The sequence below is a fragment of the Cebus imitator genome, unplaced genomic scaffold, assembly GCF_001604975.1.
Source record: "Cebus imitator isolate Cc_AM_T3 unplaced genomic scaffold, Cebus_imitator-1.0 Scaffold734, whole genome shotgun sequence".
Lineage (NCBI taxonomy): Eukaryota > Metazoa > Chordata > Mammalia > Primates > Cebidae > Cebus > Cebus imitator.
Window position 1 is genome coordinate 350,864 of NW_016108049.1, and position 20,435 is coordinate 371,298.

Here is a 20,435-nt window from a genome sequence, read left to right on the forward strand (position 1 = left end):
TATCAAAAAAAAAAAAGAAAAAATAAAATAAAAATAATTATAGCTCTTAAATATGAATTCAGTTGTGTTGAGTAGACTGTTGCTTTATTGAGACAGAACTAACTCACAGCACCCCACTACTCATAACCAAGGGACCCTTAATGGACCAACAATAATGCAATAAACACTTAAAGCTCAAGACCTCTTACCCTATAGAACATTCTCCTCACTTAGGAGATAGTCATATTTTCAGACTGCCTTTGAAACTGTGGGTACACAAACAGCAGAGTGATGTATTTCAGCAGCTGAAGTTATCATGTTTGAGCCGTTGCATCTTCCACTCTTTTTTTGGTTGAGTTTCTAGGAAGTAAAGTGCTGAACTCCATGACTGCTCACATTGCAGTGATAAGTCCTTACAACCATCCTCTGGTTATACAAGAATAAATTAGGCCCACTGAGAATAAGTGCCTGCCTGAGGTCCATGAGTGAGTAAGGGTCAAAGGTGGGGTCAGGGTCTGGCCCCTCCTCTTTTCTGGCCACCAAAGGGCACTACCTCCCATGCCCACACACACCGTGAGAATTGAGAAGCTTAGGTGCAGGTGCCCTGGCAGGCAAATCTTTAAGAATTGGCATGCCACTGCTACCCACCAGTCCCCTGACACCTGGGCAGGCTCTGTGTCCTCAGTTATGGGGTCATGAATCAATTTCATTCCCTCTCCTTAATTCCAAAGGCCAATCTTTGGATTGCAAATTGGAAGATCCAGAAGGAACTGTATCCACAAGGCATTATCCTTTGTCTTGTGAGGGAGGCTTCAGGTAAATCTAGATATAGAGAGTCAAGAGAAGCCTTGGGTATTCTCTTTGGTCATTCAGAAAGACTGGCATTGATCAGGGAATGGTATTCTGTGTAATGACAAACACGCAGATTTTAGGGCATTCTTAGTGGACTGCTCCTTCCTTTTCGCTGAGCTCTGCTCAGGAATGGTGGGGTTGTGATGGAAACAGTTTGCATAGAATTTTCATTTAAAATTCCTTTAAGTCGTCAAGGGTAGATTGTTGTAGTTAATCTGGCAATCTGTATGACAAAATTCATGGTGCAAACATGTATGAAAGATTAAGCCTGCCTTGTTGGAAGTGCACCTTAAAGAGAGACGACCAGGCATCTGCCATAGTAACAGTGGTGAGATATAGCCACTAGGAGGGCCCCACACTTACCAAGCCTTGTGGCATCATGAAGAATAGCAAGGAGCTGGTTGATTGCTAACTCTGCTTGCCAATAGTATAGAGATCTTATGCCTGGGGCATTTTTTAAACTGCAGTTTCACTTGGTGATGCAACTTCAGGCTCAGTAGCGCTTGTCTGCCTGTCTTCCATTTAACAAAGGGCTATGTGTCTAGCTTTAAGATGAATAAGGTCAGTGGCCAGATCAGGTGGGCGTAATGCCCATTCTTCTTTGTCAGGAACCAGCTGCTCCAAGAGTTTGGTGAGTTCTGCAGTTGGCTTTAGCTGGCAGGCCTTGAACATTCATTCTCAGGGGCGTGGAACAGTCTTTCACGAGACCCTGCTTTGGCTAAGTTTTGCCCACTGCTAGCTCTGCTCCCAGCACTGTCTTCCATGGAGAAAGTGACCTCAGCTGTCCTGGTCTAGTACCTTGTGAGGTCAGTCCTTAGGAAAGTGGCTTTGCTGTTAACTCATCATTGTCCCATGGCCTGTGTGACATGGGGTTCCTGTCTGGCTTGTGCATCATACCATTTATAACCTCTCTTTGGAATTTGGCAGTGTCCTGGGCGTCTTTCTGAAAAGGGAACATCTCCTGGGTTTTGATCCTATAATTAGCGCAAAGTTGGAGAGGGCCACAGTCTCTTTAACAGAGAGGGTGGGGCTGCAAACCTGTGTGATACCTTGTGTCCTACCTATGCCCCTTCTTGCCTTTTTACCTGGCCCTCTGAACAGTGCAGCAGATGGGTCAGAACTGATTTTGAATTCCAGCTCTGCCATCTGCCAGCTGGGAGGCTTACTTTCCCCTTACTGAGCCATGTTTTCCTTATCTGTGAAAAGAATGATGCAAGTCCCTACTGTGTCGGATTGCTGGGGATATGGCGTGAGACTGGTGTACCTAGGACCCGGTAGAGGCTGTGCCATTCTAATCGAGTGGGGCCCCTGGTATCATCTGCTCTGAGCTCATGGTTGACTTCTCTCCCTTGGCTTTCCATGTGCCTTCTCTGGCCCCTCTGGGTTTGGTCCTTCTGGCAGTGTGCAGCATGGTCACCATGCAGCTCCAGGACCCGCTGCAGGGCTCTCCATGGTGCACTGCTCCCCCTTGGGCTGACCTGGGTTGCACTGTCTTATTTGTTTTCCAGCATCTTTGGCGTTCTGGGTCCCATGCCCATCTTTTGCGTCTGTTTTTTCTTGTCACAATTTAGCAGTCTTGTCCGCTGGTTGAAGAGGACACTTGGCTGCGTGTAGGTGGGTGATGGATGAGCTGTGGATAGAAGGATCGTGTCAGGCTGAACGACAATGGCTACTGCCCTAATTCTAAACTCTTCTCTGTTTTCCAGGGTGTGTGTTTGAGGGTGTCCAGTATCAAGAAGGAGAGGAATTTTACCCGGAAGGAAGCAAATGTACCAAGTGTTCCTGCACTGTAAGTCCTGCTGTGGATGTTCCCAGGGTGTCCTTTGGGCTGAGCGTTGCTCACACTCGCCAAAAGCACCCCCAGTCTCTGCAGCCTCTCCCTCGTCTCCTCTTTGGGGAATAGTCATTCTCTCCTGATGTGGGGCCCAGGGAAAAGCTCATCCACCTGGCTCAGTGCTGCTAACATTCCGGGCTGGGGAATTCTTCCTCATGAGCCTGTCCTGTGCATTGGAGTATGTTTAGCAAGGTCGCCTGGCTCCACGCACGAGATGTCAGTAAAACCCTCCAGCTCTACCACCCATAATGTCTGCAGACCACCCAATGCCCCATGGAGGGCAAACTCGCTCCCAACTGAGAACCTCTGCTCTGAAGCATGAGGAAGGGAGGCTGATTTTCCTCCATGTACCTCCTTTTTCGGGAGAAAGCATGGATTTTCTGTTCCTCAGGGGCTGAGGGGCTTCTTGCTGAGACAGCTGCTTGGTTCTTTAGCGCAGCCAAACAAGAAGCAATGGGAACAAACACAGCTTGCCTCCGTGCATCCTGAGGGGAGGGAACCTGGTCTGAGGACTGATCATTTACAGGTTGCAGAGTGGGTAGGAGGAAATCTCTTGAAATTGGGGGTTCAGGGCAGAAGAAGAATCAGTGCGACAAAGTCACAGGCTTGTCTTTCTAAGCATTGCTGAATTCTAATCCATATACTAATAATCTCTCTGCATGCTTACATATAAAAAGAACTTGGCACATGCTACAACTTTGAGGGGATATTTTAAATTAATATATGTTAAATTTAGGGTGAAATCAGTGGTGGTGATAGTGACAGGGAATCTAGTCTTAATCAGCTGCTACAAGTTCTTTACAGTAGGGAGTTAGTACAACCATCTATGTTTTAAGCTTTTAATATGTTATAATAAAGAACATACATTTTCCAAGTCACTTGTGACTCAGTATGTCTCTCAGAATATTAAAAGGAAAGTACCTGAGGAACTATAGCATCCTAATTTCACCAAAGCAGAATCATATGTGGATCAGCATAAATCACAGCATTTGTCATTTCTCTACATGTGTTTTCAAAAATCTTTCCTCCTTCCTGCAGCACAAATACACCCAAGCTAGAGAATATAGATTAGAAGAAATATGACCAAGTATGATGGTTTTTATATGGGGGAGAAGGGGGAAAAAAAAGGAACAGAGGCAGGAAGAGTATATATGTGTATCTCTATATATCTACATATGAAACATATGTAATATACATCATGTATATGATAATATATAAAAAACACAAAAGTAATGTACTAATGAAAATGAGCATGAACTTGCATATTCCAGTTTAACTTCCATGTTGTTCCTCTCCTGCTAATTATGACTAAATAGCTGTATTTTTTTTTAAATTTTTTTAAGATGGAGCCTCACTCTGTCTCCCAGGCTGGAGTGCAGTGGCACAATCTCAGCTCACTACAACCTCTGCCTCCCAGGTTCAAGCAATTCTCTTGCCTCATCCTCCTGAGTATGTGGGATTACAGGCTTGAGCTACCATGCCTGGCTCATTTTTGTATTTTTAGTAGAGATGGGGTTTCACTGTATTGACCAGGCTGGTCTTAAACTCCTGACCTCAAGGGATCCACCTGCCTTGGCCTCCCAAAGTGCTGGGATTACAGGTGTGAGCCACTGTGTGAGCCCGGCCTAAATAGCTTTAATTTTTTATGTAAATGATTTCTATTTGCCATTAAATATTACCCATTTCTCGATTTTATTTCTTCCATACTGGAGGCTATAAAGTTTCCCAATAGTTTTTAAAATTAATCTCATGCTTTTGGGAGTAGATTGAGGAAAATCAAGGCATATTTCAATAGGAAATTGTAAATGTGTACCTGAATGAATTGCCTTTCCCGGTAAAGGTGTGCCAAGGTCAGGCAGCCGAGCCTCCTTGGAGAGGAAATTTAGAAGGTGGTAAGGAGGATGGAAAGTTCCTGCAGCTGTACCAGTGACAGCCAGCCAGAGTTATCCAGTGCTGAAACTGGAAATGAGCTTAGAGCTAATATGTACAGGGGTCACAAGCCTAAATGTACTGCAGGCATTCTGATTCATATGTTTTTAAACACAATGCGTGATGAATGAAACACCAAGTTTTCCTCCCTAGTGAGTTCTTCCCAGACCTAGAGTCTATTCCTTTCTCATATCCTTATATTTTCATTTCCTGTATTCCTGTATTCTTTCTAGTTTTCTGCAGTGCCACCGTCAGCACTCAAAGGGCAACTAATGACTGATTATGTTCCTGATGCCAGTCTTTAGATTAATAGAATAAATGGAAGAGACAGTGGAGTTCTTGCTTGAAGATAGGACATTTGTGTGTCAGCTTGGGTATGGGGAGTGTCATAAGAGCAGTTTTTCTTTTATGAAAACAAACATTTGAGATGTAATCTTGCTTTTTGGTAGCTTGTTAGTAAAATAATCTGGTTTCTGATATTCTTTCATTTTTGCTATCTTTTGATGGAGTACACTAAAAAAAAAAAAAAGTAATGTCTTGGCAGCAAATGGCCCTCTCTTGAGGGTGGTAACTGTGGAGATCTTCACTTTGGAATGGAATATTCTAAATGTATGGCCTGGCTCTGTAACGAGGAGGCATGGAGTTTCCCAGTGTTGCCGTGACAGCCAGCTTGGAAGCTTTGGCGTGTGAGGTGTGTGCGGGTGGCTTGCTGTGTGAGAGGGCAAAGCTGGAGAAGGGCTTTAGACAGGACCTGTGCAAGGTCAAATGCCCCACTGAGGAGGCTACCAGAGGGGTGTTGAGAATGTTAGGCTGCCTCCTTGTACAAATGAGGACTGCATATAATAACCTGTTGTGATTTGGTAAAAATAGAAAGATGTATATGTAGAGAAATATAAACATTATTTAAGCATGTGTATAGTATTCATGTGACTATATATTTGTATGTATATCTCTATATCTATAATTGCATGTATCTATACACACATATATAAATATACAAAAGTGTGCCTATAAATACAAATATAAACACACACATTTCCATGTCTAAGATTGGATGCCCAGAAACAGACCTTGAGACAAGTATATACATGTAAGTGGTTTATTTGGGAGACACAGAAGACTCTGGCAGAAGAGTGTGGAGGGCAGACAAGGGTGAAGAAGCAGCCAGTTGAGGGATGTCACCAAGTGCTGTGGTCTGAATGGTCCCCAAAATTCATGGGTTGAAACTTAATCCTCATTATGGTGGTATTAAGAGGTGAGACATTTACGGGTTGATTAAGCCATGAGGTCTCTGCTCTCATGAATGGCCAAGTGTCCTTATATAAGGGCTCAAGGAGGAAGTTCATTTCTCTTGCCCTTCTGTCACTCCCGCCATGTAAAGATGCAGTGTTCCTCCTCTTCAGAGGTGGCAGCAACAAGATACCATCTTGGAAGGAGAGAGAGCAGCCCTCGCCAGACACAAAACCTACCAGCACCTTCATCTTGGACTTCCTGGTGTTCGGAACTGTGAGAAATAAATTCCTGTTCTTTATAAGTTACCCACTCTCAGATATTTTGATATAAGAATGCAAATAGACTTTGACACCAAATGAGCTACCGTTGTGTGTGACCAGAGCTTAGTCTTGCTGGGGAAAGTCTGGAAACCAGTGTAAAATTCATGCCTCAGAACGTTTTCACTGGAGGAGTGAGAGAGCTGAAATACCCACACACCAACTCCAACCAGGCTTTGGTTGAGGGCTGCTCCCAGAGGGTCTTGATTGGGTAGCATTTCCAGGCTGTCCCTCAAGTGGCAAAGTGCCCTTTAGCAGCAAGAGGCAGAAACACAAAAACAAATATTTCTCAACTTATGGTGGAGTTATGTTCTGGTAAATGCATCACAAGTTGAAGATATCTTAGGTTAAAAATGCATTTAACACACCTAACTTACTGAAGCATAGGAGCTTAGCCTAGTCTGCCTTCAGCATGCTCAGAACATTTATATTAGATACAGTTGGACAAAATCATCTAACACGAAGCCTATTTTGTAATGTTGTACTGAATAGCTCATTAAATTTATTGAAAACTGCACTTAAAGTGAAAAGCAGAGTAGTTGTATGGGTACATATTCTACTGAATGCATATTGCTTAAGTCGAAGTATCATCATGGACTAACTGTACTGGCAGTTAGAAGTGTGAGCGTGTGCACACACCCAAATGGTAAGGATGAGAGGATGTGGGTAGGGCAGCAATAGAGTCAGCTACAACATGTATATGTGTCCATATGTGTTCGTATATATGCACATAAACATCTATACATTTATTTGTGAATATTTGTATATATGTGCAGATGCATATGCATACGTGCATATTTGAAATACTAAACCACTAGCTTTTTCCCAAGTATTACTCTTTTGCCTCCACTCCTTTGCTCATGCTGCTACCTGTCTGTAACTCCTTTCTTCTGCTTGCTCACCTGGTGAATGCTTGGCTTTTCCAATCTGTTATCACCACCCCACTGCAACTCCCTGAGCCCCTGATTTTCCCAAGGAGAAGCAACTGTTTCCTCTGTTGTATTCCTGAGGCTCCATGGCTTTCACTTGTTATAGCTTCCCTCCTGTCTTTCCCTCCCTCCTCTGTGCTTAGCACCACTGGCAGGCACTCATCAATGTTAGCACCCTTCTTTTTTTCTATTGCTGTCTTTTTGATGTAGTACACTAAGAAAGAGTAATGTTTTCTCTTCTGTCCTGTGACTTCTGCCCTTCCAAGTGGGCCAGCCAATTCTTGCCTGGGGAGAGTAATTCTGGTTAGATATCCCCTTATCACTAGCTTACTGTTTGCCTTGGGGACATGCCCTATGGAGTTGTGTGTGTGAAACATCCCTCAGGGATATCATCCAGCTCCAATGCATGAACTGCAAACTCTTCATGTTGTCCCCACTCCCAAATGGCTTATATGTGCCATGTGGCTTATATCTGAGGTACAACTCACTTAGTTACACTCTCTGAATTTGTGAAAATCTGTCTACTGATGTTTTTGTGATGTGGTGACAGAGAGGCAGACCACCAGAAAGACATTCGTCTTATTGTGATGGATTCCTAAGATAATGAAACAAATGCCTCACACATGATTGTACATCCTGGTTTCAGCTGGGCTATCTCTGTGGCATTCCAGACAGTTGAGAACATGATAAAGTTTGAGGATTATCTGGAGAGGATTTCACAACCTTTTGCTCTTATCCATTCCAGAAGCAGACTTAACATTTTTAGGTGTGAATATCATCATGACTCACTTAGAAAATGCGGTGCTTTCTTATCACTTGTGAAACTGCATCACCCCTGTTTACCCATTATAGAGAATCACTTCTCCAGAGTCCTGATACTCATCAGGGGAGTGACAGCTTGAGTCCCGTTAGCTGTTACGTATAGCAGTCTGACTCATACTAGAGTGCATTCTTTATGGGATGTGTGCAGTGTGAATAAGCACTGTATTCATTTTAAAATGGAAAGAGGATTCTTTCCTAATGCTGAAGCAAAGAACAGTTTATAAAGTATACTGAGTGTTAAAGTGCACCTTGGCTTCCTACCTGCTTCACTGTACAGCAGATACAGTGTGCTTTTGTTTAGTCAACTTTTCAGGAAACAGGATGGTGGAAGTTGGTACAGACATTTCTGTAAAACCTGTCTTCAATGTTGCAAGACTAAAGACCAAGGTGTCAATTAGTGATGTTTGTATTTTTTTTACCAAAGTATTTTAAGAACCCAAGGGGCTCAGTGTTCTTGGAAATTTGCTTGCAGGAGGGAGTATAGCCCACAGAGTGGTAGGATACTCTTAAAAGAGCAGCAAGTCCTCTGTCTGTAAAACCAGCCAAATTAACTGGCCAAGATCAATTACTTTTGCTGACAAAGGCGTATTAAGTTCAGAGGATTTTTACCAATAAACATGGGTTGTTAATGGGCTGTCTGTGATGAAGGAGCTGTGCTTTATTGGCTCTTAGAAGCCCTGAAGTCCATAAACACCTTTGCTCTGACTTACACTTTAGATATTGCAAAGTGCTGTCTCCCAGGGAAAATGAAACTCCAAGGAAGGTTATTTGAAGTAAACAAAGAAAATGGAGATCTTCGTGGCTTCCCTGTCTCTTAGACTGGATCCCTGAAGATGTTCTGAGCAGCCAGGCGGGGTCCAGCCTCCATCAACCTCTTTGGCCTCATCACTGTCCCTCATGCTCGTCTTCTCTGCTCTGGCCACTCTGGCCTTCAGACAGAACCTCTCCATCGTTGCTACAGAAAGGGAAGAGTCCCACCAGTAACATGAGCCTCACCTGTGAGCTCATTAGAAATGCAGCATCTCTGTCCTTCTTTCAGGCCCACTGAATTGAAATCTGCCGTTCAACCCGATCCCCAGAGGGTTCATTTGCCAAATAAAGTTTCAGAAGCACTGGTCTCATATCTCATGGCCATTACCTAGGCTGTTTTTACCTTTTCCTCCCATTTCTCCTCCTTCCCATCGTCCCTATACCTAGGGAGCTTCCGCTCACTCATCTGGCATTGTAAAGCCCAAACACTCCTTCTTTAGGGAAGCTTGTTCTGATTCCAAAGACCAGATCACTTCCTGTTGGGAAACTCTTTTATAGCACCCCATACTTTACTCTCCAAACATCCAAAATGATTTGTAATTAGATATTTTTGTTTTTGATGGTTTTATTTAACTCCATCCATTTGGGTAAAATGGTGACTTTGTATCTTCCGTGCTTGGCACATAACGAGTATACATAATAATTTGCTGAATTCATGAACAAATGAATGCTGATTTTTATTTTCCTTCTTTTCCCCTCTGCTTCTCTTCTCTCGCTCCTACTTCCCCCACACACCCCAAACATTTAGTCTTTACCAATTCAGCAGAGAATAGAGAGATGCACGTCATCGTGGATGAGCTCAGAAAGGAAGAGGGATTCGTTTCAGCTGCTGTAGCGCTTATGATAAATTGCTTGATATGGAATGCGTATGACTTCCCTGGAGATGTCTTGTTTGAAAAGTGTTCCTAAGCCTTAAAGGTTCCCACAAGTTCTGGTGACAGGAAGCTGTGGTGACAGGAAGCAGTCACCAACGATCAGAGCCACTCACTGTGGCAGAGCTTTTAAAAGAGTAGAAGCCACTATGCACAGAGTTGGCCTTGCCCTGAATGAAGTATATGGAAGGCATGTCTGACCTCCTCCTCCTCCTCCAGTGTCTCCAGCTCAGATTGCAGTTCTCTGTAATAGGAAGCAAAGAGAGTCCTCATCATTTCTGTGGTCACATGGTGCCACAGCACTCCAAGTTACAGATTCCCAACTGTGCTGTTTCTCCTCTGACATGGGGACTTGGGACCCTCGATGCCTGAACCCTCTCTCATGGCCTCTGCCTTACTTGCAATAGTGTGTGCAATTTGATGCATTTTAGTTATAAGCTGTCATTATATCTTCTCTGTCCACAGGGAGAAATTTGGCTACATCTGGGCAATAAATTGGAGAATTGAGCAATTATTGAGCAAATTAGATCAATGTGGGCAGTTTATCTAACTAGTGTGGGCCAAAAAGCCCCAGAGGAGTTTTGAAAACTAGTTTGAAATATTGGTGTAATTGCTGCAGTGTTCCATTTCACACTATGGATGTACCATCACCCTGAGGACAAAAAGGTCTTGATTTTGAACGGTTAATTGGAAAAAAAGGTGTTCTCTTAAAGGGCTGGATAGCACTTGGCCACTAGGAGGGGCCTTCAACTTGCTTAGAAAGGTAGCTGGTATTCTGCTTGTTTTGTGACTGGACAAAGAGGTTGTGAATCTTGGTGTTTTATGTTAGAATGAATCTGAATAGTTGTGGTTTACCTGTCAGCCAAGGCTTCTATTGGAAGATTTATTGTAATGCCGTTGTCATCAGGGTGATTCCATAAATGCACAACTATTGTTATGGGATATCAAATTCTAGTTGCTTGAAAATACCCCCAAAATGACCTGTTTATATGGCAAAGTTGAATTAATTGCCTACCATGGTCATTGAGCATTACCTGGACAGAGCCTTAGTAGTTTTCTGGAAGAAAGAGGGCAAAGGTGGGATGAGGCTTTAGGGGGTCTGATTTGAGAGGGGTCATTCAGTGTGAGGGGTTGATGTGGACTGGGAAAATGCCATGATATGTTAGTTTAGAGTTGCAGAAAAAAGTAAGGCAAGAGCTTCAAATCAAATCTTAAAGAGTTCATGAGCATAGTTGAGTTATCTGTGTTACTAGACTGTACCTTCAGCAAGTTGTGTACTTTTAGCAAGTTCTTGAAACCAGTAGGGGGCTCAATATTTTTATATTAAAAATATTGGGAATAATTGTTCTATATTTTAAATTTTACCTCATCCTGGACTTACATGTTTTTGGGACAAATCCCAAATTTTAATCCTCATATATGTCTTTATTTTAATGGCTTGTAAGATTCCTTATGATTATTTCTTTATATAATTTGTTTATAGCTGAAATAGTCTGTAAAGCTATGCTTCGACACAGGGAGACATCGACTTCATAATGAGCACAACAGTGAAAAAAGTTGGAGAGGAAATTTTTTCTTTGGCATTTGGGCATTTATATGAAAATGCATAGTTTGAAAAGAAATCTGCAAATAATTTATTTACAGAGGAATTATTGATAATAATAGTTATTACTACTGAATGTGTACCCTGTGCCAGGTACATATAGTATATAATATTAATTTTCACAATTGTCCTGCAACCCAGGTAGTCTTAGCTTCTTTTTTGTTAAAAACAAAAACAAAAACAGCTCCAGCTTCTGAGAAGTTTAATAGCTTGCCAAAAGTTAAAAAGCTAGCAAGAACTGAAGCCCCAAACTGCCTGATTATAAAGCTACATGTCGTTTCTCTCTGTCTAAATAAGTGTTTATCCAATGGGCGCATATCTCTCTTGCAATGGTCTACTGAACTTTAAGCATTAATTTTGATAGCCCTCCTTGAAGATTTTATGGAGGAGCTGGGTTCGCCTAGACATGGCTTTCAGTGGTTCTGCGAATATAAATTTATCCTCTTGGTAGATGGAGGGGGATATTGTGTCATTGCTTTTGAAGTTACTTTCTATTACCTGTCTAAGAAGCAGATGTGTTTAGAGATTTGAGTGAAATTTGGAATAAAGATTGAGAGTTGGTAGAAGAATTACCTCAACTGATGAAGTCTCACATTGTTATATCCTTGAAAATATCATTCCTTTAATTTTCTTCCTCATCCTTCTATTTTCTCTAAGGTCTATCGGATTATGAGTTCATTTTATCCCCTAAAAATCCTAAGAAAGATACAGACTTTTACTAAATGATGAAGACTTTTCTAACTATCTGTCCATTCATCTTTCCATCTTTGTATCTCTCTCTTCTCTCTACAGCCAGCAAGTCCTGTGTTAGCATAACAACATTTGAGTGTCTACTCCATGTTACACACTATATTAGGCCCTGAGCATTCAAAAATGGAGAGGAATTCACTTTTTCTTTTCAGCCAAATACAATCTATTGGCTTGTGAAAATAAACCCCAAATAAAGCCATAATGCAGCCTTTCTTGTGTCACATGTATTGTATGATAATTTTAAAAAGCCTAAATATATTGAGAAATGGAAATAATTATAGAACTCAAAGATAACTACTGTTAATATGATTTAATATATTTCCTTCCAACTTTTTTCCTTCCATATGTACATGTAATTCTGTAGGCAGTTTTATGTCCTTGTTATTTTCATTTAACATTATGAATATGTCTCCATTTCATGCCAAAGTTAAAAATACTTTTAATAGCTACATGACATTTTATAAAACCATATTTCATCATTTTCTGTTATTAAAAATTAACATTTTCAGTTTTCACTATTATGAATAATATGACAGACATCTTTGAAAATTAATCTTTTTAAAAAAATTATTTCCTTAGGCTAAGTTCATTGCAGTATAATTAGTGGGTCAAGGATTGAAACAAGTATATTGGTGTATATCTTCCTGTACCTAACCATTTTCCATGTGGGAATCTTGTTTTCATGGCATTTGGCTCCTGAAACTGAACATTTTTCATATGTTTATCAGTCATTTGTGGTTTTTTCTGTAAATTGTCTGTGTTTTTATTTCTAATTTTTCTAATTAGAAATTAGAAAGTTAAAGTTTTATTGAAGTTAGTTTTAATGAAATGTATATGTGTATGAAGAATCTTAATCCTCTGCTAGATAAGTTAAGATGTGTTTAAAAACACTGAACCAACTCCTTGTGTACCGTTTGACCTTAGCATGCATATGGCATGGTGGATAATGGCATAGTTTGCTAAAATCCCATGTCTTCTTCCAAGCTTCACCCCTCAAATCTTGATCCAAATATATTAAAAAACAGAAAAGTGAGTCAGCATTGTCAGCTCCCACATTTAATTATTCCAAGACTTTTCATTATTTAAGCTTCTCTTTTCCATCTCTAACTCCTTCATTTTGAGATTTTGACCTTTTGTACCTGCTCCCATACTGACATGAGTCATTCTTTTGAGTTTCTACAATGCTTCCTCTAGTACTCGTGGCCCTGCAGTCGCCTCCCCAATCTTCTTGCTTTCCTTCTTAGCTCAGAAACAGAACTATCCAGTATCCCAATACTCTCGGAGCCTTGTTCTCCATTTGGGCTCCTCTGCCCATCTCTTTTTACTTTTCTTGGGATGTTGTTCTGTGTTTCAGATTTTAAGTTCCTAGTAGACAGGCATAATGTACTTTACACCTTGAGTACAGTGTCTTAAACATAGGAAAGAGCGAATATTTGCCTAAATAACTAGTCTTACAGCTGATGATTTGAGTATCCATGTTCTTGAAAATGAGTTATACAATCTAGAATTTTCTACCTTCCTACTTGGGTCTTGATGTCCATCTTGAAGGCAATAGGAAAATATTCATTGTTTTAATGAGCATGGTTACATGAAGCGTTCATGATAATTCTGTAAGGAAGAGCCTCCAACCAAAACCATTGTAAAATGCTGGTAAGGAGACTTAAGAGTAGCTGTGTGAAGAGGATGGAACGGGGGTGAGCTCAGGGGACTAGTGTAAGAATGTAACGTTCTGTGGTGTGGGAGGATGAGAATGAAAATATTCATTAATGAAAGTAAAAGAAATGTCCCTTTTTTGGTTAACCAAATAAGATAAAATACTATCCAAAGTACTTTAGGACATTCCCAGAACTTTCTGATCTTTTTCTCCATTATTACCCTGATAACTTCATTTTAAAAACCATTTTGGCACGTCTGGCCCTGCTGCTTTATCTGCTCCTTTGTTCGTTTCTGCTTCATGACTCCCCTCCCCTCCTGTGCCCTTCCATTCCTTCTCCTTCCCCACCTGCTTCCACTTCCCTGTCCCCCGGTCCTACTTGAGCTTCCCCTCTTCCATTCCCATCAGGCGCTCTGCACGATAGCCTGGTGTTAGTAAAGTACCATGACTCATTTTCATTGCTATCTTGGTCTTTCCTCAAATAACTATCCCAGAATTTTGCACACACTAGATATTCAGGAAATATCTTTTGAATGAATTGATTACACATTTTGGCACCTTTTAAATGTCATTCAAATGTTCGATTTGGAGGGTGGCAGTGCTTTTGTGGGCCTGTGAATGGCTTCAATTACCACCATTCCCTCAGAATGGATTTTTAAATGGTACCACTTGTTTGGTGTGTGAGCTGTGATGTGTTTGCATCTCAGGGAGCCACAGTCCTCCCTAAAGATTGGAGGATACTGAACCACAAACACACAAGGAGAAGAATACTTCCTCTGCACCGTCCAACATTCCCGTCTCAAGCCCATCTCTGAGCCTATACTGAGTCATACACAGTGACTCATCCTTCTGAAATCCACCTAAGATCTTGAGCTGTGGTTTGGAAGAGCCAAATTGAAATACTGAGCAGACTTCGCTGTTTGAAGAGGACATGGCCTCTGCGATCTGGGTGCACCTTCCATGTAAGGACCCCCGTGGCAGGTATAAGTGACCAGGAGTCAGCTCCAGTGTCAAACACGTCTATCACAGAATTCTACTACATTTTTCTTCTTTTCTTTCTTTTTTTTCCTCTTGTGCCTCTCTTCTGTTCTCTATGATACACAGAGTCAGACAATGTGATTATGATTAACCACATTATGTTCCAGATGTTAAATTACAAAACTACGTGAGGACTTTTTAAAACCTCTGGCTGTTGATAGAATTAAACAACAGAAAACACTTGATATTCATAATGAATAAAAAAGGAAAACTATAGTTTATCCATGCCATTCTCTTTAGGCAAAAGGAGGGAGGTACCTGTTTCATTTTGGGCTTGATTAAATATAAATTTGTAATGTAGTCAAGCATTAACAAAAGCAGTTACTCATTACGAAGGAGTATCCTTTGGTCATAATTTAAGAACTAACATTCAATAATAGAAAAGTTACTTTTTAACTTCAAAATGAATATTAAAAATTACTCTCACTACATTATTCATACTGATACATATCTTAATTTTTTCATGCTGTCATTCGATGAAATGAGTGTTTACTATCCTTTCACATATTGGATTATAGGGCTGTGTTGACTTTACGGGTCTTTTCCCCACCAGTTGAGTTTATGAATGTGACTGGCAAATGCTAGGAGTGACTCTTTTTTGACATTGATGGGAAATGCATTTCTTTTCAGTGTCAAGTTCAAGAACAGGAGAGGGAGGGGACTCTTAAGAATTTTGAGTTTTATTATGAGGTTTTCAGTATCCATAATATTCATAAACAATAGACACAGCTGTCTTTAATAACTAAGCCCACTAACTGAATGGACAGAACATATGCCCAGAAAAACATCAGACTGTAAGAGAATTTTTTTTCCAACACAGACATTTTCAGAGATTGAAGCAAGATTTCATTTATAACCAAATTGTGTGTTTATTTCAAACTTCTATCATTAAGTAAAATCATTTGACCTCGGTCTAGGAAAAATGCAGTGAAGTTTTTGGTATTTTTAAAAGTTTTGCCTTTGCTGTTGAAGTGTTCTGATTAGCTTTAGGGCATGATGATGGATTCTGTGTGCCATTAGGGGATTGTCGTGAACAAAAGGCCACTGTCCTGGGAGTAAGGAGACCTCTGGTTCTGCCCTGCGTCTACTATTGGCTAGTTATGTGACCTGGAACCTTCCCACTAACCTCTTTGGGACTCAGTTTCCCCATCGGTAAAATAAGGGCTTGTTAGAATATTTTCAGTTCTACAATTCTATAATTTCCCAATTCAGAAAGGGCCTTCACTTTCCCAGGAAGCAAATTATTTGTCTGACTCTAAATACCAGTTAATAGAAATTATTTTTTCTTATAGGTCACTGATACATTTTAAATATATGTCGGGCCAGGCACGGTGGCTCTTGCCTGTAATCCCAACACTTTGGGAGGCCAAGGTGGGCAGATCATGAGGTCAGGAGGTGAAGACTATCCTGGCTAACATGGTGAAATCCCATCCCTATCAAAAATACAAAAATTATCCAGGCATGGTGGCACATGCCTGTAGTTTCAGCTACTTGGGAGGCTGAGGCAAGAGAATCGCTTGAACCCTGGAGGCAGAGGTTACAGTGAGCCAAGATTGCGCCACTGCACTCCAGCCTGGGCAACAAGAGTGAAACTCTGTCTCAAATAAATAAATAAAATGTATGTCTTAAAATTTACTTTTGAATTTATACATGGTAAAATTTACTTCTTTTTGGGACCTGTGAGTTTTTACAAATGCAGTCTTGTACATTTTTAAATAGTCAATATTATCATAAATTATATTCAATGATGCAAAGAGTCTTTACTTATGATTGTGGCCATGCGTTAGCTTATTGTGTTAAAACACTAAAAAGACTTACATAATAAAGTTTCTCTAAAATACTAAGACATGTGTAGTACCTCATATATATCTAGGATAAAGAGCAAGAGGCTCTCATCCATTTTGAAGGACATGAAGTTCTTCACTCATGAGATGGATTTGTGGGTTCTTTTTGCAGAAACACAATTAGAGGTGGAGGAAGCTTTCCTGTTTCTCCTGAAGGCAAGGAGAAGACAATAAGACAATAAAATAGGACAGTATTGAAAGTCATGATGAGACCTCCTGTTGCAGGGCTCTATCACTAATGCTGCTGAATGGGCAAACCTTATATTTCTGTGCTTATTACACGCTCTTCTATTCCTAGCTCAGAAATGGAAAGGCATTCCAGTAGCATGATATGCCTCCACATTAGTGTAAAACCAGGCCGTATAAGATTGATGATTTTTGGAAGCGCTTTGAGGTTCTCTAAGGAGACAGAGTCCCCTGCTGTTTTTGGCAGCGTTCGTTCCATGAGGCCTGCGCAGATGTTAAAGTATTGCGTCTTTCTCTGTGTTAATCCTTGTTGCTTCCCTGTTCCAGGTGTTGTCCAAATGCTGTACAAAAGAGGCCTGAACTTTCTGTGAGTTGGAGTCCCATGTTCAGAGTCTTACAGAGTCAGGGGCCACCTCAAGAGTTCCATATATTCTACCTGGGATCTGGCCCCACGGAGGCCACAGTGCCCTGGTGGGTGGGACATAGTTTCTGGAGTTGGTCAGACAAGGATTCCATTCAGCTCTGCTTTTTGAGCAAATAAGTATACAACTCCAAGCCACACTTTCCTCATTTATAAAATGGGGTACTGGTTCTTGGCAAATCATACCCAGGAACCTTCTGTTCTCTTCCTCCATCTCTAACATGGTTGCTGCAGGAAATAGGACCTACAAAGCTATTTCATGCATAAAGAGCTTTATGTGAAACAAAAAAAGTTAAGATCCTTGCTTCTTATAGAAACGAAAGAGCCAATTTCAGTAAAACTGTAGGGCTCTTTGGAGATCCAGACAGTCCTTCTCCCACTTTTTTTTTTTTTTTTTTTTTTAGTAAAAGGAGTCCCAGATGGTTTTGAGGATTTCATGGAATAATGCATGCTATGCCTATTAGCCAGCATCTAGTAGGTAACTCCTGTTCCTGCATAGCTGAGTGGTTTTTAGCTGTCGTCTTTTTGATGGTTACCTGCTTAAATTCACTCTTTAGGACACTCATTTATATATCAAACCTAAATATTTTAAGCCAAAGTTTTCTGGTTTGGTTTACCGAGGAGAAACTTCCCAAATGGCTTCTTGCTGTCTACAATTATTGCCCTTCATACAGAAGGCTGTATATAGGGAGACAGTAGTTTGCAGTCTGAATCATTTCTTTTCTTCACAAGTAGTGACTGCACTTCATTTAGTACCTGTTTATGATGGGAAGGTCTACCACCATTCTAGTAATCTAATCTTGTGCTGTCTGGTAGAAATACGGTGTGAGCCACATATGCAATTTTAAATTTTCTGGTAGCTGCATTAGTATAAGTTTTGAAAAAGTTGAATTAATTTTGCATTAAAATAAGTTTAAAAAGGTGAATAATTTTCATAATACGCTATACCTAACCCCACATATCTAAAACATTATTGTTTGAATGTGTAATTATTATAAAAATATTAATGGGATATCTTACATTCTCTTTATTTTTGCACTAAGACTTTAAATTCCAGTGTGTATTTCTCACAGCACTTCTTATTTCAGGCTGACCATATTTCCAATGCTCAATCACACATGTGGCTAGTGGCTACCATACTGGACAGTGCAAGTATAACTAATCTTGAGGGATAAAGAAGCAGCAGGTCTTATGTTCATGCTCAACAGCACTCTCCGCCCTCCCTCCCACTTGATACCATCACATCCCATATTGATATTCTCTACTGAGTTACTGATATTGTGTGGAGAGCCAGGATGAATGTGAAAGTGAAAGTGAATTACCAGCCAGAGTGATCTTTTCTAAATGTCGTGTCCCCCTCTGTTTCAAATTTTCTAATGGCATCTATTCTTTTTCCAAGTTAAAGCCAGAATACCCCTCGACCCCCAACCTTATCTTCCAAGACTCTCCCTCTGACAAGCTTTAGCTCAGTGTCCCCACCCAAATCTCATCTTGAATTGTATTCCAAGTTGTAATCCCCACGTGTTGAGGGTGGGACCTGGTGGGAGGTGATTGGATGCTGGATGCAGTTTCCCCCATGATATTCTCATGATAGTGAGTTCTCACAAGACCTGATTGTTTGCTAGTGTCTGGTGTTTCCCGCTTTGTGCTTTCTCTCTCCTGCCGCCTTGTGAAGAAGGTGCTTGCTTCTCCTTCATCTTCTGTCATGATTGTAGGTTTCCTAAGGCCTCCTCAGCCATGTAGAAGTGTGAGTCAATTAAACCTCTTTCCTCTATAAATTACCCAGTCTTGGGTATTTCTTTATAGCAGTGTGAAAATGGTCTAATACACCCTCGTATACCATTTTTTCCAGACCCTTTGGGCTGCCTGCCATTTCTTGAATGTGCCAGGCAGATTCTCACCTCAGTTCTTTCATATTTGAATTTTCTGTCTGAAAGACTCTTATCTGAAGGCCCACATATGTGACTTCTTCAGCTCCTTGAAGGAAATGAAGAAGCCAGATATGCTTGAATGTCAGCTTCTTAGTGAGGTCTTTTCTATTAAAATGGTAACCCTGCTTTGCTCCTATACCCCCCTGCCACCAGATATTCCCTATTAAACTGATTTTGTTTCTTTTTCCCCATTGCTTGTTTATCACCCTCTGATGTGCTTTTTCTTTTTTTCTTTTGTCTTTCTCTTCTTTCCCTGCCCTGGTAGAATACAAGCTCCATTACGGCCAGGACATTGTTTTGTTCACTGCTATATCTCCACAACCTGAAATGGAACTTAGCACATTGTAGGTGCTCAACAAATATTTGTTTAGTGAATGAATGAACAATACCAAGCATTTGATATTTCTAAAGACACAAAATTCCAATCACAGTATTTACTAACAGTTGATTAACATTTGGGAAAGTTCTGAGTTCCATTCTGCTACCCAAGATAAATGGAGTTACCTTGCTCAGTTTGGAAAATACAATCAAATTGTCTGTGCATTATCCTTGTTCTGGTTTGGAAAACCCACTAATGGACCCTTCTGTGGTGTCCAGGTCAGTTAGACTTCAGTGGGAGTGTGGTCATTGCCCTCAAACACCAGTACTGCTCAGTTTTAAATGGTGACTTGTGGGAATGCCAGAGCAGATTCAAATTTGTGGGTTCTTGAATGCTTTTCCTTCTTTGGAAGTGAATACTTATGAATTCTCAAAACGTAGGGACTCTCAAATTGAAGATTTACTGGGAGCAGATTGGATTACCTCCTCTAACTTTACGAATCCACAAACACTTCAAACAAACCTCTCCTGTTCAGTTTCAGCAGACTTCCTGAGAACGTTGTGAACAAGAACACAGGGTCAAGGCTGAACGGTGAGCGGGGCTGTTGTTGTTGGCGGGATCTGTGTGGGGAGCAGCCCTAACCATGGCTTTGTGTAGCCAAACTGTGTGATGTGATCCCCCGGCTGCCGAAGACCTGGCAGACGACAGAGTCTGGCACAGTGGTCAACCTGCTCATCAGAGGAGAGGCCAGTCTAATTTAGAAGCCAAACAAACAACTTTCTTTTGTCCTACTTGTTTTTCTTCCAAGAAGGCGAAATTTTGAAGGCCGCAGCAAGAGAGAAGCCTCTGGTGTTGGGAAGGCTGTCTCAGGATTTCATGACTTGTAGTATGGAGGTGAGCAAGGAGCTCTCAATATCTCTTTCGTACCTGCCTGAGCCCCTGAACTGAAAGTTGGCAATAACTGTAAATAGATTTCATGCGAAGTCATTCTTTCTGGCAGTGGAGTGCCTTGTGTCATTCTCTTACATGTTCCCAGAGAGGAAATCAAATCTTTGTCCACAGCTTTAGAGTCAAAATTCAAAATGGCAGTTTCTAGGCACCGGTTTCCTTTT

The 20,435-nt window shown here is 41.0% G+C and overlaps 1 protein-coding gene across 1 annotated transcript in view; it reads left to right on the forward strand.

The window, feature by feature from the left end:
• The window catches only part of BMPER (BMP binding endothelial regulator), a 235,546-nt gene that overhangs the window by 61,075 nt on the left and 154,036 nt on the right, over window positions 1-20,435 (forward strand). Inside the window, exon 6 of the mRNA XM_017519293.2 lies at window positions 2,538-2,620. Within this exon, the coding sequence (XP_017374782.1) occupies window positions 2,538-2,620 (83 nt within the window). The remainder of the gene's footprint in view (window positions 1-2,537; window positions 2,621-20,435) is intronic.